Below are 26,534 nucleotides of genomic sequence, written 5' to 3' on the forward strand. Positions count from 1 at the left end.
GATATATGCTTTCTTTATTTTTTTGCAATGACTGAGTTATTGCTGAAAAGATTTTCTTTTATGTTTATAACATGTCTATTGTATTCTACTCCTCAATAAAAACTTATTAAGAAAAAACAAAACAAACACACACACCCAGGAATATCCATCTCTGACCCTGGACAGAAAAAAAAATTAAAACCGCGATGCACAGGATATTTAAATTCAGAACAACCATTTAGAAACAATGTCCAATGTTAAAAAAAGGCCAAGCAAGACACTTGTATAGGGACATACTTTAGAATAATGCTCAGGTGTACTTGAGAGGGAACTTGTTCAATTCAACATTGTAATTAGTAGGAAGCCATACCTGAAGGAGAACTGCAGACCGCTTCACTTCTGAAAGATTAACTCGTAAAAAATCAGAGAAGACAGAAGTTTAACTTTAACTGAACAGCTTACAACTATTGAAACATAAATAATAAGAAACGTTTTCTCTTAATGGCCTTTTTCAATTGTTTGTCTCAGGCGTATCTGAGAAGGACTTACACACATAAATAATATATAGTAACTTTATGAGTGGCTCATACAGCATTACTTCCCAAAAATAGATATATTGATTTTCTGCAAAGAGGAAATTATTATTTAAAAAAAAAAAAAATCAAAGTGTTATAGCATCAAAATCAAACACCCCATGTTATTTTAATTGAACCGTTTTTATATTTAAATAAATAAAGTTACAAAAATATAACCTAAAAATTTCCAGTAACAAATAAATACCACTTTCTGGATCCCTGGAGTGAAAGAATTCTGTACTCACTGCATATTAATATATCTGATGAGAAGATATTTATTAACTAACCTTTTTCAAAATGCTTTCTTTGGGGGAGTGGGGAGTTCAAGATTGTATATTCACTGATTAGTTGAGTGATCGAAATACTTTGTATTCTCCTCAACAAACAGTTTGGATCTGACTTTTACACAACAATTATTTATTAAAAAAATAAAATAAAAAAAGCCTCTAGTGTTAAAGTGGTAAAGGTAAACTTTGATGAATGAAAGCCTGTTTTTAAAAAAAAAATTAAAAACAGGGGCACTTTCATTCATCAAAGTTTAGAAAGCAGCCGTTTTGTTTAATAACTTACCTCTCTCCTCTTCACATCCGGGGCAGCTTCCCCCGCCTGGAGAGCCTCTCTTCACACTTCAGCAATGACTAATCCGGCTTCCTCCAATCACGGCATGGCCTCCGGCAATGATTCCCCTGAAGGGGAAGCTGTTATTCAAAATGACTTTGATGATCTAATTTGCTTTGTTCTTTTGGTATCCTTTGTTTAAAAAACATACCTAAGTAGGCTCTGGAGCAGCAGTACACTACTGGAGGATAGCTGCTTATTGGTAACTGCACATTTATGCCTGTTTGGCTTCGCTAAATGTGTTCAGCTAGCTCCCAGTAGTGCATTGCTACTCTTTCAGCAAAGGAAACCAAGAGAAAGAAGCAAATTTATAATAGAAATAAATTGGAAAGTTGTTTAACTCTGCATGCTCTATCTGAATCATAAAATTACAACTGTTAGGTTTCATGCCCCTTTAATCATCTCTCCATTTCCATAATGTTCACTCAAAAGCAGTTTTAGTAACTTGATAAAGTCCTGTAAATTTGTAACAGTCCTAAAATATTTCATTATAAAACAAACTCCATGAAAAAAAAAACATGTTTTTCAGGGATTATTTTGATTGATTTAATCTTTTTACAAACCATTACCATGTAGTTGGTGCTTGAAATTATTTTAAACTCATATTTTATCTGTTCACTTCTGACTTATATTGACAAGAGCCTCAACATTGCCGCTATTAAGTAGATTTTCATAGGTTAATACTGACATTTGAATATGTTAGAGTTAGATTTTGTTTCCGTTATTGGTGTGGAAGTGTTAGAGATCTAACTGACAGTGATAGAGCATATCTGGTTGCCAGGCAATTCTATTGCTTAAACAAAAATGAGTCGGTGATGCTGCACAAACACGAGTTTCAAATGCATGAATATAAGATGTTGGCTAATTCTATCATTGCTATGCTAAGCCTGCCCGTCCCAACACACAATGCTAATGGAACATACTGGCATGAATTGATTACTGTCCTACTTATTCTGCACAGTAAGATCACAGTGCCACAAGGGAAACACACGTGCACCAATGCAACAGAATCTCATTAAAAAGCAGTTGTTGTAAGTCTGTACATTTTTGTTTTTATTCGTATTTTACATTTATATATAAAATGATATTCTTTATAGTAACTTATCATAAAACACAGTAATCTAGCTCTAGAAGTATTTCAAAATGCTTAAATGTTCTTTAACATTATACTTGAGTAAAAAAATGGTCACATACTATGTGCTTATTTACGCTCCCCACTCACTTTCTCTTATATTGTAGTAGATTTTGAGGTTGAGCTGAAAAAGCACTTTCCTGATCTATTTATACACATGCAAATAAGCCTAGGTGTGTTGTATTTTATTGCTGCACAGCTGTGTAAAAGGCATACTAGAATCTCAAGAGGGCAGTACCATTTGTTCCGGATATTACATCTTAACCTGCTTGAGCCTGTTATGATTTATACATGTGATTGTGTTTGCATAGCCTTGTGCTTGCACCTGTTACTTATGCATGAAAAGAATGGATTCAGAGGCAGTCACGCATGCCATTATGGATCTCCATAGACCAATGTGAGAGTGTTTATTGATTCTGCTTAAAGAGAGTGCATCCCAATGGTTAATTAATAAATTAGCTTAAACGTATTTCAAAATTGTAATTAATTTAAAAAAAAAAAAGACATATTTGTGAGTACGTTTCTGAAATAGTGCAATATTTTTCATATTTCAGGAAATCAGTGGTTAAATGAACGCTCATATTTTCTGCACTACCCAAGATAAACTGGTATGGACATACTCTCTAGAAACCCCCTCTTATGCGGTGTAGACAGGGGGGTATAGTATCTAAACATACACTGCAAAGCCATGTCATTAAAAAAACAACAACATATATCTGTCTATCTAGACAACAACAAAGGAGAAGGGAGTTTGTGACTTATACTTTAGTACTTACTACTCCATTGGGTGGCATTTATTTTAATTTTTTCACTCACTGATTTTCAAGGGCAATACATCACAGCAGTCACCCATAAGATAAACCACTGCATCAATAGGGAGAAGGGATAAAGTAAGTGTATATGTGTGTATATGTATATATATATATATATAGAGAGAGAGAAAATGTTGCAAGCTGCGCGGCAATATGAAGTAGCCAGGTGGGGGGGCAGTTTAATATTTGCTAATATTATTTTATCATTTTCTTCTATTCAAAGCACAAATTAATTGAATAATTTAACATAAATGTATTTAATGATAATTTGTGCAATAAAATTTCAAAAATTTTAATATGGGCTAATTTTGCTTAATATTGGCCATATTTTAGCTTTATTTCCGTTGAGTGGTCAGTAAATCAGCTGCGTTGTGCACGTACTAAAATGATCCTGGGGAAATATATTGTATGTGTGTATGAAATTCATATAAATATGTGTGAGTATAATTGTGACTTTATTGCCCTGAACATACACATAGGCAATCAAAGGACTCAGTTATTGCTAAATTTAACCCATGATTGAACAGAACATCAGCAGCAGTGATATTACCTTACCTTTCCAGGTATTTAGTCAGCCATTCACAGTGTGCTGCCTCCTATCAGTACTGGGAAAGAGACCACTGAGTCTTCCCTTTTGTTCTTCCTTCAAATATGAGAAACAGAACTAATAGTCTATACATTTTGCATTTATATATCTAGTTAAAATCAAATAATTATTTATTATAAATAAGTCAATTTAACTTGTAAAATAACAACTTGCACAATTATGTGAAGGTTGTATCTAATGTAGTTAGAAGAGATGTTTTAAAGGAATACCATTTTTGGATGCCAGTTTCTTATCTTTATTGCTCTTCCAGAAATGGCAGCAAAAAGTATGACCTTTTTGTTTTGCACAGTATTGCTTAAAATGAACCAATTGTCATGTGCAGCTGTAACAATGTTATATGAATCGGAGTCTTGCACAGCGGGAAAATAAGAGTAACCCATAGCCTGAAGCTATATGGTGTCTGATACATGAGTAATCGTGGGGTAAATGAGAGTCGGACTGGTGGCAGTAATAATCTAATAAATGTTCTGGAAAGTGTGTTTGCTCATATGGAAGAAACATTGTGACTGAACGCTGGATGAGGAGAGAGCTTCAGGCTGAGAGCATCTGCACATCTTTATTGCAGCTGAGCTTCGTGTCGTCAGAGTACTGCAATGGAAGAATGATTATATTACTCTGTAGATATTCTTTCAACACCCCAACATTTAGGCATTACAGATATTCCTTGCTATGTTAGTGATATCATAGTGAATCAGCATTTTGTATATGAAAAACCATAATAAATCATTAATGAGATTATAAATGTTAGGAAATCTAGGTTAAATCGAGAGAAAATATGCTGCTTTTGCAGAATCAGATTCTACTTTACTGTACGTTTAAGAGAAGGCTTAGGGCTACCACTTTACTTACATGTTCAAAGGAGTCCCAGATGCTATTTTATATTAAGGATACACTCAATAGCCAAGTGAAAAAAAACACAATTTATGCTTACCTAATTCATTTCTTTCATGGTGGTGAACGTCCATGATCCATTACTCCTGGGAATAACTCTTCTCTACCTCTAGGAGGAGGCAAAGTTTCCCAAAACCCAAAAACCCTATAAAACCCTTCCACCTCACACATACCTCAGTCTAACATATAGCCAAGCAAAGTGTGTTAAGAAAAAGGAATAAGAGCCATAAAAGGAGCAGGGAAAAAAGATGTGCTAAAGAAAAAATTAAACCCAAAGAAGAGTGGACTCTCACCACCTTGAAAGAATTGAATTTGTCTGGTAAACATTTGTTTCTTCTGTTAAGTGTGATCAGTCCACGGGTCATCATTACTTCTGGGATATTACTCCTCCCCAACAGGAAGTGCAAGAGGATTCACCCAGCAGAGCTGCATATAGCTCCTCCCCTCTACGTCACTCCCAGTCATTCTCTTGCACCCAACGACTAGATAGGATGTGTGAGAGGACTATGGTGATTATACTTAGTTTTATATCTTCAATCAAAAGTTTGTTATTTTAAAATAGCACCGGAGTGTGTTATTACCTCTCTGGCAGAGTTTGAAGAAGAATCTACCAGAGTTTTGCTATGATTTTAGCCGGAGTAGTTAAGATCATATTGCTGTTCTCGGCCATCTGAGGAGTGAGGTAAACTTCAGATCAGGGGACAGCGGGCAGATGAATCTGCATAGAGGTATGTAGCAGTTTTTATTTTCTGACAATGGAATTGTCATGTATGTATACTTTACACTTCAGTATTCTGGGGAATGGTACTTCACTAGAATTACACTGTAAGAAATACATAAAGCTGTTTAATAACTAGAGATTATGTTTAACGTTTTTGCTGGAATGTAAAATCGTTTTCATTTGCTGAGGTACTGTGTGAATAAAATGTTTGGGCACTATTTTTCCACTTGGCAGTTGCTTAATCTGTTTTTCTGACAGTTTCTGTTCTCCCTCACTGCTGTGTTGTGAGGGGGAGGGGCCGTTTTTTGGCGCTTTTACTATGCATCAAATATTTCAGTCAGCAACTCATTGTATTCCCTGCATGATCCGGTTCATCTCTACAGAGCTCAGGGGTCTTCAAAACTTATTTTGAGGGAGGTAATTTCTCTCAGCAGAGCTGTGAGAATTATAGTTTGACTGAGATAAAAAACGTTTTTTCTGTAATTTGTTTCCTGCTTTCAGAATTTGTTATCTTTGCTAATGGGATTAAACCTTTGCTAAAGTTGTGTTGTTTACAAGGATTGAGGCTATAACTGTTTCAATTTATTAATTTTCAACTGTCATAGATCTTCTGTGCTTCTTAAAGGCACAGTACGTTTTAATATTATTCTAATTGAATTGTATTTCCAAGTTGCAAGTTTATTTGCTAGTGTGTTAAACCCCTTCATTCCATTGATATAAAGTTGTTATCTTGGAAAGTTCTATTTTTAATGGCTATTTCCTCGGCTCGAAGAGTCTCTGAATTATCAGCCTTACATTGTGATTCTCCTTATTTGATTTTTCATTCGGATAAGGTAGTCCTGCGTACTAAACCTGGGTTCTTACCTAAGGTAGTTACTAACAGGAATATCAATCAAGAGATTGTTGTTCCTTCTTTATGCCCAAATCCTTCTTCAAAGAAGGAACGTCTACTGCACAACCTGGATGTAGTCCGTGCTCTAAAATTTTACTTACAGGCAACTAAGGAATTTCGACAAACGTCTTCTCTGTTTGTCATTTACTCTGGGCAGAGGAGAGGTCAAAAAGCTTCCGCTACCTCTCTTTCTTTTTGGCTTCGTAGCATAATTCGTTTAGCTTATGAGACTGCTGGACAGCAGCCTCCTGAAAGAATTACAGCTCATTCTACTAGAGCTGTGGCTTCCACTTGGGCCTTCAAGAATGAGGCCTCTGTTGAACAGATTTGCAAGGCTGCAACTTGGTCTTCGCTTCATACTTTTTCCAAATTTTACAAATTTGACACTTTTGCTTCATCGGAGGCTATTTTTGGGAGAAAGGTTCTTCAGGCAGTGGTTCCTTCTGTATAAAGAGCCTGCCTATCCCTCCCGTCATCCGTGTACTTTTGCTTTGGTATTGGTATCCCAGAAGTAATGATGACCCGTGGACTGATCACACTTACAGAAGAAAACATAATTTATGCTTACCTGATAAATTCCTTTCTTCTGTAGTGTGATCAGTCCACGGCCCGCCCTGTTTTTAAGGCAGGTAAATATTTTTTAATTTATACTCCAGTCACCACTTCACCCTTCAGCTTTTCCTTTCTCGTTGGTCCTTGGTCGAATGACTGGGAGTGACGTAGAGGGGAGGAGCTATATGCAGCTCTGCTGGGTGAATCCTCTTGCACTTCCTGTTGGGGAGGAGTAATATCCCAGAAGTAATGATGACCCGTGGACTGATCACACTACAGAAGAAAGGAATTTATCAGGTAAGCATAAATTATGTTTTTTGTCTGGTAATCCACAGCCACAATAATGTTTTTTGGGGGGGATTTTAACACACAATAAACCAAACTGGTACAAAATCAAACTTTACCAGCTGTCTGAAGAACCCTCCTACCAAAGGCTGCTTCAGAAGAAGCAAAAATATCAAAATGGTAGAATTTTTTTAAAGTTTGCAAAGACCAAGTAGCTGCCTTGCATATGTGATCAACTGAAGCTTCATTCTTGAAAGTCCAAGATGTGGCTGGCAACTGGCCTGGTAGAATGAGCAGTAATGCGCTGTGGTGTAGGCTGACCTGCTTACAAATAAGCTTTGTGAATCAAAAGTTTCCCTTACTAGGACCAGAAAATGAGTGAACAAACTAGAAGTTTATCTAAAGTCCTTGGTAGCATTAATGTAATATTTCAATGCCCTAACAGCATCCAAAGAGTTCAAAGATCTCTCTGAAGCATTCTTAAGATTAGGACACAAAGAAGGAACAACAATCTCTCTGCTAATATTGTCTAAAGAAAAAACCTTAAAGGGACAGTCTAGTCAAAATTAAACTTTCATTATTCAGATAGGCCATGACATTTTAAACAACTTTTTAATTGACTTTTATCATTAAATTTGCTTTGTTCCCTTGGTGGTATTTTTGAAAAGCTAAACCTAGGTAGGCTCAAACTGATTTCTAAACTGTTGAAAAGCGCCTATTAGCTCAGAGCATTTTGAAAGTTTTTTACAGTTAGACAGTACTAGTTAATGTGTGTCATAAAGATAACATTGTGCTCACTCCCGTGGAGTTATTTAGGAGTCTGAGATAAGGGGCAGTCTGCAGAGGCTTAGATACAAGGTAATCACAGAGATAAAACATAAATTAATATAACTGTTTTGGTTATGCAAAACTGGGGAATGGGTAATAAAGGGATTATCTTTTTAAACAATAACAATTCTGGTGTAGACTGTCCCTTTAAGCTAAAAATTTATTGAAGTCTGTAAAACTGCTTTATCCTGATTAAAAATCTGGTAAGGAGGATTATAAAAAAAGAGCAGATTACTCAGAAACTCTTCTAGCTGAAGAATTAACCATGAGAAATAACACTTTCCAAGAAAGTAGTTTAATATCCACCTTATGCATAGGCTCAAAAGGAGGAGCCTGCAAAACCCTTAACACGAAGTTCAGATTTCATGGAGTAGAAATTGACTTGATTACAGGCTTAATACGGACAAGACCCTGAACAAAACCATGAATATCAGAAAGATTAGCAATCTTCCTGTGGAAAGAAAACTAAAAGAGCAGATATTTGCCCCTTCAGAGAGCTGGCAGATAGGCCCTTATACAGGCCATCCTGTAAGAATTGCAAAATTCTGAAAGAATGCCAATAAAAACCACCAAGAAATAAATGTCTTCCAGACCTTGTGATAGATTCTTCTAGTTACAGGTTTATGAGCCTGAATCAAGGCTTCAATCACAGAGAAACCCCTATGTCTAAAAATTAAACGTTCAATTTCCATGCCATTAAGTTCAGAGACTTGAGATCTAGATGGAAAAACAGACCTTGAGGCAGAAGTTCTGACCATAGAGGAAGGGGCCAAGAGGGCAGCTGGACATCTGAACCAGATCTGTATATCAAATCCTGCAAGGCCATGCTGGGACAATCAGGATTACTGACGACTTCTCTAGGCTTATCTTGGAAATCACTCTGGGAAGAAGTACCAGAAGAGGAAACAGATAAGCAAGCTGAAAAGACTAAGGGACTACTACAGCATCCACTAACTCTGCATGAGCAACCCTGGACCTCACAAAGTACCTTGTAAGTTTACTGTTCAAATGAGAGGCCATCATATCTATCTTTGGGAGACCCCAAGTTCCACAACCTGATTGAACATCTCCTGGTGAAAAGACCACTTCCCTGGATGTAGAGATTGACGACTGAGATAGTCTGCCTCCCTAGAATATGAATTGCAGAGACTAGACAGGAATTGGTTTCTTTGCATAAATAAAAGAGAGAAGCGATTAACCTGGGAACGAACAATAGCATAATAGCTTGTTCTATGGCTAGTTACCACCCAAGAAGCAGCTTTTTTTGCTCAACATGTGCCTTTCACAGAGAACTTTTCTGTAGCATATCAGTCTGATCCTGACTTAACAGTACAGTACAGCCCCAAAATACTGCGCAATCCCTATCTGTACGAGAGAAACGGCAAAACCCCAGACGTACGTTTCGGCCTAGTGTGGGCCTCGTCAGTGAGGTGCAGCCATATCCCTCTAGGCACACTAAGCAACGGGTCCACATCTGGATTCCCGCATCATGCTTAGGGAAACTTCCCTAAGAGTCCTAATTTGCATAAATAAAAAGAGAGAAGCGCTCAACCTGGGAACAAACAGTAGCATAATAGCTTGTTCTATGGCTCTTGGGTGGTAACTAGCCATAGAACGAGCTATTATGCTATTGTTCGTTCCTAGGTTGAACGCTTCTCTCTTTATTTATGCAAATTATGACTCTTAGGGAAGTCTCCCTAAACCTGATGCGGGAATCCAGACGTGGACCTGTTGCTCAGTGTGCCTAAAGGGATATGGCTACACCTCACTGACTAGGCCCACACGTATGTCTGGGGTTTTGCCGTTTCTCTCGTTCAGAGAAGGATTGCCTGGTATTTCGGGGCTGGACTGTACTTTTAAGTCAGGATCAAACTGATATGCTACAGGAAAGTTCTTCTCTGTGAAAGGCACATGTTGAGCAAAAAGAGCCTGCTTCTTGGGTGGTAACTAGCCATAGAACAAGCGATTATGCTATTGTTCGTTCCCAGGTTGAGCGCTTCTCTCTTTTTATTTACAAGGAATTGGTTTCTGCTCATGAGTTCTCCCCTAATGGTTGACATATGCTTCTGCTGTGACATTGTCTGTCTGGAAACAGAGATGAGACTCTATTTTTCAACAGACACCAAGCTTCAAGAGCCCTTAAAATTGCACAGTTCTCGAACATTGATTGGTAACCCTCGCCTCATGAGGAACCCAAACTCTCTGTGCTGTCAAACGGCTTCCCACCCTGAGAGACTTGCATCTGTAGTGATCACAGTCCAGGTAGGACAAGCAAAAGAAGCCCCCCTGAATAATAAACTGATGATCCCAGCCACCAAGTTTGAGACAGCTTAGTATAACCTCTGCACCATAGACGCAGCATACAAAGCTTAAGAGGCTTCATGTCAAAACGTGCAAATGGAATTGCATCTAAAGCTGCAATCATGAGACCTTCAATACAAAGAGCAATCGAGGGAAAAGCTATCTGCTGATTGGTGGCTGCACATATATCCCTGTTGTCATTAGCTTATCCTGTGTGTTTGCTAGCACCCAGTAGTGTATTGCTGCTCCTTCAACAAAGTATACCAAGATAATGAAATGGATTTGATAATGGAAGTAAATTGGAAAGTTGTTTAAAAGTATATTTCTCCAACATTGGTGTGTCCGGTCCCACGGCGTCATCCTTACTTGTGGGAATATTCTCTTCCCCAACAGGAAATGGCAAAGAGCACAGCAAAAGCTGCCCATATAGCCCCTCCTCTGGCTCCGCCCCCCCAGTCATTCTCTTTGCCGCTCTGAACAAGTAGCATCTCCACGGAGATGGTGAAGAGTATGTGGTGTTAGTTGTAGTTTTTTATTCTTCTATCAAGAGTTTGTTATTTTAAAATAGTGCCGGTTTGTACTATTTACTCTAAAACAGAAAAGGATGAAGAGTTCTGTTTAAAGAGGAGTATGATTTTAGCAGGCAGTAACTAAAATCAATTGCTGTTCCCACGCAGGACTGTTGAGCCCAGAGAACTTCAGTTGGGGGGGAACAGTTTGCAGACTTTTTCTGCTCAAGGTATGACTGGTCCATTTTCTAACAAGACTTAGTAATGCTAGAAGACTGTCATTTTCCCTCTTTGGGATCGGTAAGCCATTTTCTTAGACTCATAACAGAATGAAGGCTTATTAATGGGCTATATACTGGTTGACACTATTGTGGGCTAAATCGATTGCTTTATTCGATATTTATATATGTTTTGAAGTGTTTTTAAAACTTGAGAATAATTGGTAACGTTTTTAAGCGCCAGGCAGTCGTTTAGACACCTTTCACAGTCAGGAAGGGCCTTTCACTAAAGTAGGCAGAGCCTCATTTTCGCGCCTTAATTGCGCAGTTTCTTTTGGATGCAGTGCATGCAGCTTCATGTGAGAGGGTCTGGTGGCCTTTAAAACGTTCCTGGAAGGCTTATTTCGGTGGCGAATAACCCCCAAGGACAGGTGAAGCCGCAGCAAACGCTGTGGCTGGGACTGTAGTGGGTTTAAAATTGTGAATTGATAAAACAGCTCCGGTTTCCTCATTTAAGGGGCTACAGACTTGAAAATTGGGGTGCAATACTTTTAAAGCATTAAGACACTAGGGTGCAAATTTGGTAAGGATCGGATATTTCCTTCATAGGTTTTCACACTTGCTGAAATAAAGTGTGCTCTGTTTAACATTTAAAGAGACAGTAACGGTTTTGTTTAAAAAACGGTTTTATTTGCATTAATAGTCTGTATAAGCCTGTCTAACATGTCTGTACCTTCAGATAGAACATGTTCTGTATGTATGGAGGCCAAGGTGGTCCCCCCTTTAAATGTATGTGATAATTGTGCCATGGCGTCCAGACAAAGTAAGGACAGTACTGTCACATTTAATAGGTTGCCCAAGATGATTCCTCAAATGAAGGTAGTGGGGGTAGTTCACCATCCTCTCCTTCTGTGTCAACTCCAGTTTTGCCCGCGCAGGCGACACCTAGTACATCTAGCGCGCCAATGCTTGTTACTATGCAACAATTAACGGCAGTAATGGATAATTCTATAGCTAATATTTTATCCAAAATGCCAGCATTTCAAAGAAAGCGCGATTGCTCAGTTTTAAATACAGTAGAGCAAGACTGCGCTGACGATAATTTATCTGTCATACCCTCACACCAGTCAGAATTGGCAGTGAGGGAAGGTTTGTCGGAGGGAGAAATTTCTGATTCAGGAAGAGTTTCTCAACAGGCAGAACCTGATGTTGTGACGTTTAAATTTAAGTTAGAGCATCTCTGCGCCTTACTTAAGGATGGTACTAACTACTCTGGATGATTGACTCTTTGGTCATTCCAGAAAAATTGTGCAAAATGGACAAATTCCTAGAGGTCCCTGTGCACCCTGATGCCTTTCCTATACCTAAAAGGGTGGCGGACATAGTGACTAAGGAGTGGGAGAAACCAGGCATACCTTTTGTCCCACCTCCTATATTTAAGAAAATGTTCCCCCCTGGTCGACCCAAGGAAGGACGCATGGCAACAGTCCCTAAGGTTGAGGGGGGCAGTTTCTACGCTAGCCAAACGCACGACTATTCCCATTGAGGACAATTGTGCTTTCAAAGATCCTATGGATAAAAAATTGGAGGGTTTGCTTAAAAAGATTTTTGTGCAGCAAGGTTTCCTCCTCCAACCTATTTCGTGCATTATTCCTGTCACTACGGCGGCGTGTTTTTGGTTCGATGAACTAGAAAAGTCGCTCAATAAAGAGACTCCATATGAGGAAGTCATGGACAGAATTCACGCACTTAAGTTAGCTAATTCCTTTATTTTAGATGCCGCTTTGCAATTGGCGAGGTTAGCAGCGAAAAATTCAGGGTTTGCAATTGTGGTGCGCAGAGCGCTCTGGCTAAAATCTTGGTCGGCGGATGTATCTTCCAAGAGAAAATTGCTTAATATTCCTTTCAAAGGTAAGACCCTTTTTGGGCCAGAATTGAAGGAGATTATTTCAGACATCACTGGGGGAAAGGGCCATGCCCTCCCACAGGATAGGCCTTTCAAGGCTAAGAATAAGTCCAATTTTCGTTCCTTTCGTAACTTCAGGAACGGACGTCTCCTAACTCTGCAGCCTCTAGACAAGAGGGTAACGCTTCCCAGGCTAAGCCAGCTTGGAAACCAATGCAAGGCTAGAACAAGGGTGAACAGGCCAAGAAGCCTGCTGCTGCTACCAAGACAGCATGAAGGGGTAGCCCCCGATCCGGGACCGGATCTAGTAGGGGGAAGACTTTCTCTCTTTGCTCAGGCTTGGGCAAGAGATGTTCCGGATCCCTGGGCACTAGAAATAGTCTCTCAGGGTTATCTTCTAGAATTCAAGGAACTTCCCCCAAGGGGAAGGTTCCACATGTCTCGCTTATCTTCAGACCAGATAAAGAGACAGGCATTCTTACATTGCGTAGGAGACCTATTAAAGATGGGAGTGATACACCCAGTTCCAACAGCGGAACAAGGTCAGGGGTTTTACTCAAACCTGTTTGTAGTTCCCAAAAAAGAGGGAACTTTCAGACCAATTCTGGATTTAAAAAGTCTAAACAAATTCCTCAGGGTTCCATCGTTCAAAATGGAAACCATTCGAACGATTTTACCTACAATCCAGGAGGGTCAATACATTACTACCGTGGATTTAAAGGATGCGTACCTACATATTCCTATCCACAAAGATCATCATCAGTTCCTAAGGTTTGCCTTTCTGAACAAACATTACCAGTTCGTGGCTCTTCCGTTCGGTTTAGCCACTGCTCCCAGAATCTTCACAAAGGTGCTAGGGTCCCTTCTAGCGGTTCTAAGACCGAGGGGCATTGCAGTGGCACCTTACCTAGACGACATTCTAATCCAAGCGTCGTCTCTTTCCAGATCAAAGGCTCATACAGACATTGTATTAGCCTTCCTCAGATCTCACGGGTGGAAGATAAACGTGGAAAAGAGTTCCCTGTCCCCGTCTACAAGTGTTCCCTTTCTGGGAACAATAATAGATTCTGTAGAAATGAAGATCTTTCTGACAGAGGTCAGAAAATTAAAGCTTCTAAAGGCGTGTTAAGTTCTTCATTCTATTCCTCAGCCTTCCATAGCTCAGTGCATGGAAGTAATAGGTCTAATGGTGGCAGCAATGGATGTGGTTCCTTTTGCTCTAATTCATCTAAGACCATTGCAACTGTGCATGCTCAGACAGTGGAATGGGGATTATGCTGACTTGTCTCCCCAGATTCAAGTAGACCAGTTAACCAGAGACTCACTCAGGATCACCTGTCTCAGGGAATGAGTTTCCGCAGACCAGAGTGGGTCATTGTCACGACCGACGCCAGTCTATTAGGCTGGGGCGCGGTCTGGGATTCCCTGAAAGCTCAGGGTCTATGGTCTCGGGAAGAGTCTCTTCTCCCCGATAAACATCCTGGAACTGAGAGCGATATTCAATGCGCTCCGGGCTTTGGCCTCAACTAGCGAAGGCCGGATTCATAAGATTCCAGTCGGACAACATGACGACTGGTAGCTTTACATCAACCATCAGGGAGGAACAAAGAGTTCCTTGGCGATGAAAGAGGTATCCAAGATCATCAAATGGGCGGAGGATCACTCCTGCCATCTATCTGCAATTCACATCCCAGGAGTGGACAACTGGGAGGCGGATTTATTTGAGTCGTCAGACTTTCCATCCGGGGGAGTGGGAACCTCCACCCGGAGGTCTTTGCCCAGTTAACTCAATTATGGGGCATTCCAGACATGGATCTGATGGCGTCTCGTCAGAACTTCAAGGTTCCTTGCTACGGGTCCAGATCCAGGGATCCCAAGGTGACTCTAGTGGATGCATTAGTGGCGCCTTGGTCGTTCAACCTAGCTTATGTGTTTCCACCGTTTCCTCTCCTTCCCAGGCTCGTAGCCAGGATCAAACAGGAGAAGGCCTCGGTGATTCTGATAGCTCCTGCGTGGCTACTTGGTATGCAGACCTGGTGAATATGTCATCGGCTCCACCATGGAAGCTACCTTTGAGACAGGATCTTCTAGTGCAAGGTCCATTCGAACATCCAAATCTAGTTTCTCTGCAGCTGACTGCTTGGAAATTGAACGCTTGATTTTATCCAAGCGTGGGTTTTCAAATTCAGTGATAGATACTCTGGTCCAAGCCAGAAAACCTGTGACTAGAAAGATTTACCATAAAATATGGAAAAAATATATCTGTTGGTGTGAATCCAAAGGATTCTCCTGGAGTAAAATTAAAATTCCTAAGATTCTTTCCTTTCTCCAAGAGGGTTTGGATAAAGGGTTGTCAGCGAGTTATCTAAAAGGACAGATTTCTGCTTTATCTGTTTTGTTACACAAACGCCTGGCAGCGGTGCCAGATGTACAAGCTTTTGTACAGGCTTTGGTTAGAATCAAGCCTGTTTACAGACCCATGACTCCTCCTTGGAGTCTAAATTTAGTTCTTTCAGTTCTTCAAGGGGTTCCGTTTGAACCTTTACATTCCATAGATATCAAGTTACTATCTTGGAAAGTTCTGTTTTTGGTTGCTATTTCTTCTGCTAGAAGAGTTTCTGAATTATCTGCTTTGCAGTGTGATCCACCCTATCTGGTGTTCCATTCAGATAAGGTCGTTTTGCGTACCAAACCTGGTTTTCTTCCAAAAGTAGTTTCCAACAAGAATATTAACCAGGAAATAGTTGTTCCTTCTCTGTGTCCGAATCCAGTTTCAAAGAAGGAACGTTTGTTACACAATTTAGATGTGGTCCGTGCTTTAAAGTTCTATTTAGAAGCAACAAAGGATTTCAGACAAACTTCATCTTTGTTTGTCGTTTACTCTGGTAAGAGGAGAGGACAAAAAGCTACTGCTACCTCTCTTTCTTTCTGGCTGAAAAGCATCATCCGACTGGCTTATGAGACTGCCGGACGGCAGCCTCCTGAAAGAATCACAGCTCACTCTACTAGGGCTGTGGCTTCCACATGGGCCTTCAAGAACGAGGCTTCTGTTGATCAGATATGTAAGGCAGCGACTTGGTCTTCTCTGCACACTTTTGCCAAATTTTACAAATTTGATACTTATGCTTCTTCGGAGGCTATTTTTGGGAGAAAGGTTTTGCAAGCCGTGGTGCCTTCCGTTTAGGTAACCTGATTTGCTCCCTCCCTTCATCCGTGTCCTAAAGCTTTGGTATTGGTTCCCACAAGTAAGGATGACACCGTGGACCGGACACACCAATGTTGGAGAAAACAGAATTTATGCTTACCTGATAAATTTCTTTCTCCAACGGTGTGTCCGGTCAACGGCCTGCCCTGGTTTTTTAATCAGGTTTGAAAAATTTCTTTCTCTATACACTACAGTCACCACGGCACCCTATAGTTTCTCCTTTTTTTCTCCTAACCGTCGGTCGAATGACTGGGGGGCAGAACCAGAGGAGGGGCTATATGGGCAGCTTTTGCTGTGCTCTTCGCCATTTCCTGTTGGGGAAGAGAATATTCCCACAAGTAAGGATGACGCCGTGGACCGGACACACCGTTGGAGAAAGAAATTTATCAGGTAAGCATAAATTCTGTTTTTCTATCACAAATATGAAAGAAAAAATTTTTTTTTTTGTTCCTTTAAAGGGACACTGAACCCAAATGTTTTCTTTTGTGATTCCGATAGAGCATGCAATTTTAAGCAACTTTCTAATTTACTTCTATTATCAAATATTCTTCATTCTCTTGGTATCTTTATTTGAAAAGCAAGAATGTAAGTTTAGATGTCGGCCCATTTTTGGTGAACAACCTGGGTTGTTCTTGCTGATTGGTGGATAAATTCACCCACCAATAAAAAAGTGCTTTCCAGGGTGCTGAGCCAAAAATTGGCTGGCTCCTATCTTAGATGCCTTCTTTTTCAAATAAAGAGAGCAAGAGAACGAAGAAAATTTGATAATAGGAGTAAATTTGAAAGTTGCTAAAAATTGCATGCTCTATCTGAATCACGAAAGAAAAAATTTGGTTTCAGTGTCCCTTTAAGTTTTTCCATCCATATTTATCTTTCCTTCTGATGACAATTAGGAAGACAAAAAAACAGGCAATTACAGAGACTGTCTAAACAAGGCTGTGTGGAACATACTATCTAAAATGTTTCCACACAGTCTTGTTTGTACAAGATACATCTGAAGGAGACTTGTGAGGTGTTGAAAGGTTATGGAATAAAAAAAAAACTTGAACATGGTGGCAGCCATTACGTTATTAAAACTAAAGTACTTTATAGAAAGGAAACCTTTACACTTATATTTTCACTATTTTTAAGCAACTAATACAATTTGTAAAAAAAAAAAATGCATCTACATATTATAAGGTTATTATTTTGCTTTGAATACATCATTATGTCTAGCATGTACAGTAGCATTTACTGTTTAACATCCCTTTTAAATATGGCCTGTAAGGCCTCCTCAAATGAGTCTAAAGTAAAAATAAATGTATGTGCACCTTTTTTGAGAATATTTGCATTGCTAACCCTTGATTTCTGTGTGTTGCCATTTCCTACTTGGAACTTACAATACTTGCAGCCATAGAGGACGTTAACTGTGTGTTAAATACCTTTTTAAAGGGACATGTGTCCAAATAGTTTTAGTAAGCCTTTGTTGTGATACTAAATTGGGTTGTTCTTCTGGACCAGTAGGGTAACCTATACCTAGTGAAATTAAATAACCTATTTTATCCCCTTTTTCTAAAGGTTTCGACACAGTCCAAACTGCTGGTATTTAAGAAATTGGACAATACATAGTTGGATTCGACAGTGTCTAAAATATGGAGCTGAAGACAAAGCATTATACACCCTGAAGAATAAGGTGTTTTTTGTTTGTTTGTTTTTTATTTAAAGAATAGAGTAATTGTACACTTTATTTACAGCATTTATTGTGCATCCAATTTATTATTTAGTTCTAGATGAGTGTTTCTCAACCGCTGTCCTCAAGTACCGCCAGTGCACAGGTGAAATAATCAGCTGTTTAGTAATACTATGGTTACTAACCTGCTCTCACCCATCAGCTGATCATTTCACCTGTGCATTGGTTCAGCTATAATTAAAACCTGCCCTGTTGGGGGTACTTGAGGACTGCGGTTGAAAAACAATGTTCTAGATAAATGGTGCTGATATAGGGCCAGATTACGAGTGAAGCGCAAATGTTTGCGTGCAAGCAACATTTGGGTTTCGAGTTTGCACGCAGGTTAAATTGCACTCGTATTACAAGGTGAAAGTAAACGAGATCGCTTGGGCGCAATTCAAGTTAACGCTTGTCGGGTTAGCGCATCCTCAGAGCTGTGGTTAACTGGTTCGCGTAACAAAAAAGTGCCACAAAACACATCAAAAATACATTGAAAAGTTCAGTAACAGTCTTAATAACACCATCTAATAAAAATTATTTAAAAAAATATTGCACAATTTTTTTTATAAGGGTTTAAAAATATAGGGTCTCTGGTGTTAGAAAAAAAATCTCTAAAGATGGATGGATGTGAGTGTGTGTGATATATGTACAGATGTATTTATGTATTTACAGATATATATACTCATATAAACACATAAATACATATGTATACATATATTGTAATATATGTAAGTGCATTAGAGCCCTTTGCAATTAAGTAGATGAAAACATGTAAAATCATATTTATGCAATATTTATATTTAATAAAGTGGTATACAGTACTGTGTATTTGCTGTAAATATTTCACATTTCAATGTTCTGCACATTGCTCAATATGTTCTATGTATTTGTAAATAGATTTATCTATATATATATATCTGTATATATCTATACCTATATATAATCGTATATGTATGTGAGTGTGTGTGTGTGTGTGTGTGTGTATATATATATATATATATATATATATATATTTATATAATTTGTGTGTATGTATGTATGTGTGTATGTATGTATACCTGTGTGTATGTATATGTATGTGTGTATGTATGTATATATATATATATATATATATATATATATATATATATATACACACCGTGTTTCCCCAAAAGTAAGACATCCCCCGAAAATAAGACCTACTTACAGTTTTGCCTCTCACTGAAATATAAGGCATCCCCTGAAAATAAGACCTCGAAAATAAGGGCTCCCCCGAACATAAGGCCCAGCCGAAGCAGACAGGAAGTGCGAGGTCTCTTTTAATCAGAGAGCCCGCGCCGCCGCCAGGACAAGCTGCCGCCTGCTGCTCGCTCTGCCCTGACGGAGTCTGACTGACTCACAATTAGACAGTGAGTTGCGCGGGGCAGGAGTCAGGCACATTGTGTAGACACACAGGGGTGACTGAGGTAGGGGGGAAATGTCTGATAAAGGGGTGGGGGGGAGGGGGATCACTTTAAAATGACACAGGAGGATCAGAGGGGGGAATCAAAATTACACAGGACCGTATACCGTATACAGGCAATAAATTTCCTTTTTTTTTTTGTTCAACAATAAATGTGTACCGTATTCTTCTTCATGGAAAAATAAGACATCCCCTGAAAATAAGAACCTAGCGCATCTTTGGAGCAAAATTAATATAAGACACTGTCTTATTTTCGGGGAAACACGGGTATATATATATATATATTATATAATATATATATATATATACTATATATATATACTGTATATATAGTCATATGCAAAAGTTTTTAGGCACCCCTGACAATTTCCATGATTTTCATTTATAAATAATTGGGGTGTTTGGAATCAGCAATTTCATTTTGATCTATCAAATAAACTGAAAGACACAGTAATATTTCAGTAGTGAAATTAGGTTTATTGGATTAACAGAAAATGTGCAATATGCATCCAAAACGAAATTAGACAGGTGCATACATTTGGGCACCCCAACAGAAATATTGCATCAATATTTTAGCAGAAATAACAGCCTCTAGGCCCTTCCTATAGCCTGTAATGAGTATCTGGATTTTGAATTAAGATATTTTGGACCGTTCCTCCTTGCAAAACATCTCCAGTTAAGTTAGGTTGATGGTTGCCGAGCATGGACAGCCCGCTTCAAATCACCGCACAGATTTTTCAATGATACTCAGGTCTGGGGACTGGATGACCATTCCAGAACATTGTACTTGTTCCTCTGCATAAATGCCAGAGTAGATTTTCATTAGTGTTTTGGGTCGTTGCAGTGGTGTATTTAGGATTAGTGCTGCCCTAGACACTGAATATTCTGCTGCCCCCTCCCCCACAGGTTTTAGGCTCTTTTTTGGTCAGGGTATAACGTGACTTTTTTTTTAATGAAATATTAATGAAGACTTGCAACACAATTGCATACACCTAGGTCATATAAATATATAGTATACATACAGTATACATACAGTGTATATATATATATATTATATTTCCCATAACCTGTAGAGACAGTATAAGGTTTATATTGCAATAATAAAATATTATGAATTAATATATATAATAATAAAAAAAATATATATAAATATATATCAGTCACACTCACATTGGATTTTTCCCCATATGTAACATTGAGTCAAACAGGAGTAATGAAAAGGTGGGGTTTTAAGTAAGTAGGTAAACCAAGAAAGGACCATTGAACGGTCTTGAACACCAAGATGTTTGTGACACTACAACATAAAAATATTCAGTATTCTCCATTTTTTCCCCAATCTATTGACACTGATCATGTTTGTGCTGCAATTGTTTGGGACACGGTTACAATTCCATTTCCTCTCAATATGGTCATTATCAATACTGTCAATACATAATATTATCCCTTCCCTAGACCTGCACAGTAGATAAGGGATCGTTCCCTAACACCTTAAAATTACTACTGCCCTTTTAGTCTTCTATTCATTTCCTGCACCTAGCCGTATTCGACGGTTACACAAACCAGTCCACACTATCAGTACCTTTACAGACGATCGGTTGCGGCTCTGTGTGCTCACCTGGTGGCCTCTTCCCGGGCACTCTCATCTACTGGCTAGCTTTCCGGGCCCGCCCCCCCCCCCCCCCAAGCACTAGCAACTGGCGCTTTGCTTATTGTGGATGGCTAACACTCACCGGTCCGCGTGTGCTCCACCTCGGGTTCCCTCCTCCTTGTCACTGTTGCTGTTAGGGAGGAGCTTGTGTGGTGTGTAGTCACTGTGCGCTCAGGGCGAGTTTCTCCCTCTCCGGCTACTGTGCTCTGACTGCTACTGTGCTCGGGCCCCAGCCGGGGTGTGTCTGAGGGAAGGAGACGGTTTGTGGTTGTGACGGGTAGTAGGTGGGTGCCTCCATTTGTCAGGGAGGTTTAGAGCTAAAATGCATGGCACAAAGGTTGGGGCTAAATTCTTTGGAGACTCCACTTAACAAGAAGAGTAGAGAGACTCCAAAAAGTGCCCGCCCCTCCCCAAGCTGCTGCCCTAGGCCTGTGCCTTGTTGGCCTAGGCAGTAATAAGCCCCTGGGTCGTTGTCTTGTTGAAATATCCGAGCCCCGGCATAAATTCAACTTTGTGACTGATTTCTCAACATTTTTCTCAAGTATCTGCTGATATTGACTGGAATCCATACGACCCTCACTTTAACAAGATTCTCAGTACCGGCACTGGCCACACAGCCCCACAGTATGATGGGAACATCCAGCAAATTTACTGTGGGTAGCAAAGTGTTTGTCGTGGAACGCTGTGTTCTTTAACCGCCATGCATATGCCCCTTGTTATGAACCAAATAACTCAATCTTTTTTTTCATCAGTCCACGGCACCTTCTCCAAAATGAAGCGGGCTTGTCTTAATGTGCGTTTGCATACCTCAAACGACTGTTTGTGGCGTGGTGTGCAGAAAAGGCTTCTTCCGCATCACTCTCCCAATACAGCTTCTCCTTGTGCAAAGTGCGCTGAATTGTTGAAGATGCACAGTGACACCATCTGGCAACAAGATGATGTTGTAGGTCTTTTTGAGGTGGTCTGTGGCTTTTTTTGACCGTTCTCACCATCCTTTGCCTCTCCGATATTTTGACTTGGCCTGCCACTTCTGGCCTTAACAAGAACTGTGCCTGTCGTCTTCCATTTCCTCACTATGTTCCTCACAGTGGACACTGACAGCTTAAATCTCTGCGATAGCTTTTTGTAGCCTTCCCCTAAACCTTAATGTTTAACAATCTTTGTTTTCAGGTCATTTGAGCGTTGTTTTGAGGCCCCCATGTTGCTACCTTTCAGAGGAGAGAACAACAACTTGCAATTGGCCACCTTAAATCCTTTTCTCATGATTGGATGCACCTGTCTATGAAGTTCAAAGGCTTAATGGGCTGACCAAACCAATTGTGTGTTCCAATTAATCAGTACTAGGTAGTTACAGGTATTCAAATCAGTAAAATGACAAGGGTGTCCAAATTTAGCACCTGTTTTTATTTGTTTTGATGCATATTGCACATTTTCTGTTAAGCCAATAAACCTCATTTCACTACTGAAATATTACTGTGTCCTTCAGTTATTTGATAGATCATAAATGAATTACTGATCCAAACACCAATTATTTATAAATGAAAATCATGGAAATTGTCAGGGGTGCCTAAACTTTTGCATACGACTGTATGCACACATACAGGTGTAATATATATATATATATATTCATATATACATATTTCTACATGTTGGTATACATTATATATATATATATATATATATATATATATATATATATATATATATATATATATATATATATTGTATACCAACATGTAGAAATATGTATTTATGAATAAATAGAACTTATTCTTCTATGTAAAGAGCATTGGAATGTGAAATATTCATATCTTTATGTCGGTTAGCACACCTGAGAATATGCGTTAGTGTGAGAGTGGGTGGGTGGGCTTTTTTGCGTTTGTCGGGTTAGCATGAGGAGCGATACATGCTCTCCTCCAAGGTAATCCGGAAAATATGACCTGTAGGGAGGCTGGAGGACAAATTTGAAAACCAGTGATATAGATAGAGATATAGATATCTTTCAAAGTTTCTTATCACGCATATAAATATTTTGTTCCTTTTACATCTCTTTAAGTGCAGTGCAGTACGGAATTATCCCTTGATGAATTTACCTTCAACTTGTTACTTGATACATTTGTAAAGAAGGAAAATTATGAAGGTAAATTAAAGTTATGTTTCCAGATTTGATTGTTTTACTTGTATTTTGTTTTTCTTTTTGCTTTTATACATTTTTAGGGGTCTCTTTTGGCACCTTCCTTGAAACCTTTATAGTGACTTGCATTTCTAGCTATAGCTTAAAAGTTTATGCTGTTTCGTGTGTTTAAAGAAAGTTGATTCAAAACGTAATTTGATGAAATTGATTAAGGGAACAGTGAACATTGTTTGGTTTTTTTAAATTCAGCAATTTTTAAAAAAAAATCCTTCCTGAGTGGATGATGTGGAGTGTGTCTAGATTAAAATTCAATATCAGTGCAGTGGGGCTTCGGTGTGAAGGTTAGCTTTAAGTTATGCATAAAATCTTAGGCTAAGAATTATCGTGGCCGGACTGGTATCCGTCTGACGGCTTGTCCGACGGACTTTTATCCGGCTGCTGGGTGGGAATGAAGCTTAAAAATCACGGGTTTTTATAACATTTTTAATAGTGGACTGACAAAAGACAATTAAATCAATTTATATATAACATATTAATTATAATATATAATATTATAATTATAATTAATTATATTATGTGTTAAAAGTACATCGTGAGGGTAGGGGACCCATGGATAGGTTCCCAGAGGCGGTTGCGGCGCCCGAGGTCACTGATTGTAAAAGAAAATTTGGATCGTATCTGCCCTCGGCCGAATGTATCTTGATTTATTTAAGTAATCTTATATATTATTGTGCTATTGCCTTGTTAAAAAGTCTAATCTTGAGTATTCACTGTATTTTTCTAAAACTTTCATTATCCCGTTGTTTATGATTTCATATTTTTTTTTTGGGTTTTCTCAGTTCAACTCCAGAATTAATTTTTTTCAATTGTTAACTCCCATTCTGCTTGTTCTTTTCTTATTTTTGAAACTAGGTCTGCAAATGCTTGGGTGGGTTATAGACATTCGTTGGTCAAATGCTCTGTGCCATCCTTCTAGAAGTTGTTTGTTCTAGGTAACCCTAGTTTTGTTCTTTCAAAAGTGTTCCACATTCGTAATATCGAAAGTAGGTTTTTCTTCTTGTACCTTGTTGTAGTTCGCCAATCCAGGTTTTTTCAAAATAATTTAAAATTCAGATAAAATGTTACTGTTTTGTTTTCTTCTATTGATTTTACAAAGTCATTAAATGTTTCAACTACATCTTCCACTGGCACAATGCTAATGCTTCTAAGCATTTTTATGATCAGAGCATTTTTTTCATTAGTATACCATATTTTAAGCCCGAAGAATTGGTATTTTTCTCCACAGGCATTGGGGGAAAAATGGAAAAAGCAGCCTTAAATTATTTGTATTTTGTAAAAAATTTGTCATGCAATTTATTTGCTGCTCTTCTCAAAATCTACAGTAATTGATATAGATTGATTATCTGGATTTTTTTCTTTTATAATACTAAAAATTAAATTATAAGTTTCCTGATTTTTATTTTTTGATATGCAGTATACTAATGGTATGGTATCTATTAAAACATGCATTGTATACAACTGAAAACCTAAAGGAGCTGAGTCAAATGTTCCGTCACAGAGCCAGTGTTGTTTTTTTGAAAGAAGATCTACATTTTTTTTAGTAGACAGAATGATTAAATTTTCACTTTCGTACATGATGAAATCTTCTCCTCTGGTTGTTTTTCTTAAATCATCATTTAAAATGTTTCCATTTGGTGTTGTTCGATGTCGACGTACCATTCTGGCAAGAGTTTCTTTTTTAGGTAGAGCTCCTGCTGCTTCAAGGGGGAAATTAGATGTGCAATTTTGTATTATGTTTGATGTTACTTCTTCTGAATTTTTAGCAACTTCTTTTATTTTTTCAATTGTTTTCATAGATAAAATTCTTGCTGCGGAGGTTCCGGTGGGTGGCGTTTTAAGATGGTCGCAAGTCAGAGAGGCTCTGCTTAACCATTGAGTTATCACCCTTATTTCAGGACAAAGCCATCCGCCATCCTGCTTTCCCTTAACAGATTTTGCTGTTTGGGCTTCATAAAGGATCAAGAATTAATAACCTACATGGCCCCCGGAAAGACAAGAAATTACACAGAAGGAGAGGAGAAGTGTTGAACATACGCGCCACGCTAAGCACAGATGGGGGGACGGAAACAAGATCAGATACCTTTCCCTCTGAAGCAGAACTCAGAAACAATGACATGCTATCCTGCTTTAAAAGAATTATTTTTACCGGCGCTAGATAAATTGGAATCTGCATTACAAGGAAGTACTGGCTGACACTCGAGCCGAAACTCCTTAGGCCCCCGCAAAATGGCGCCAAACTCCCGACGGGAGTCAAGTTGTGTTACTACCTGCAGGGATTCCTGAGACCACAGCTTTAACAGCCCACCTCTACACAGTAAACATCGGAGGAAAAGAAAGCTATTTACAGATGCTGCAGATAATCTACCGACTGCCATAGCTGTTGTAAATACATCTATGCTGCACCAGGATCATGTTACTCACACCCTCCGCATTCCAGGTCCGGAGCAGGGCGATCTTCCATGCTGTCCATCACCAATGTAGTGGGACACTGCTTGGAGAGTTGCTGTTGTTGGAGACCCAGCTGGCTGCGCGCATTAGACACAGGAGCCGTTTTCAGACGCAGATGATGTCAACTTCCAGAGAGAGGACATAGCGCAATATATTTGTGGCATGGGGGATCTTCTGATGTGGGACTTGTTTTTATCATTACCAATTGTTCTCAAGGCTGGACGGCTAACGAGAATGTACGGAGAGATGGATCTGCAACCGCGATGTAGGAGAGGCATTGGCTGAGTCATGATCACACCGTACACAGCAGGCTGACATGTTTTCTTTTTATTGCCATTCAAATTTCTTTGTCAGGCAGACGCCTTTACCTTATTTTATTTATTCATCCAATGATGCTTTCATGACATAACCTATATGCTCCTTTAAGGATCAAGGCAGTCACTTATACTGCAACAGAAATAGTTCAAGTGCCAATGTTGTTGTTTTATTTTTTTTCGTTTGCAGATTATATTTATGAATTGCAACCTGTTGTTTTTGACATATTCTTGCTTGCTTGGTACACTACAACACTATAAGATTTGACTGATCTTCTCACACTTCCCTTGCATACATAGAACTAAGAGTTCCATGCTGAAATATACTTTTCTGTACTTTTCAGCACTCTATATACCATCAGGCATAACTGCTCATTATATCTCTAGTCTAATCTGGGTTGACGGTGCAAACTGCTGTACAGAATGTACCTGAGGCAAGCTAGGGGGAGACAGATACTGAACTATATGCAACATAGCCTGCTAGTATTCTATTAGCGTTCAATTATAAGCGCCAAACCCATATTCTGTCCAAAAATATCGGCAACTTTATCAAGTTTTCTTACTACGTACCTGCAGTCTCCTCAGTAGCTTTTATTACAGATCCCCCTACTCTCCTAGACCCCACATAGTTTATTAGTTTATCAGGGAAACCCATTTTATCGTCTGAGAACGACACAAATGCATGTTATATTGCAGTGGATGTATTTTCTTAAGTTGTGTGCTTATGTTGGAATGTTATGTTATTTTATT

General features: G+C 39.0%; 1 protein-coding gene across 1 annotated transcript in view; it reads left to right on the forward strand.

Annotated features, from left to right (window-relative positions):
• MRPS27 (mitochondrial ribosomal protein S27) overlaps positions 1-26,534 on the forward strand; it is a 280,865-nt gene that overhangs the window by 127,251 nt on the left and 127,080 nt on the right. The window contains exons 5-6 of the mRNA XM_053701439.1: positions 17,589-17,703; positions 22,890-22,968. Of these exons, the coding sequence (XP_053557414.1) occupies positions 17,589-17,703; positions 22,890-22,968 (194 nt within the window). The remainder of the gene's footprint in view (positions 1-17,588; positions 17,704-22,889; positions 22,969-26,534) is intronic.

The sequence above is a fragment of the Bombina bombina genome, chromosome 2 (assembly GCF_027579735.1).
Source record: "Bombina bombina isolate aBomBom1 chromosome 2, aBomBom1.pri, whole genome shotgun sequence".
Lineage (NCBI taxonomy): Eukaryota > Metazoa > Chordata > Amphibia > Anura > Bombinatoridae > Bombina > Bombina bombina.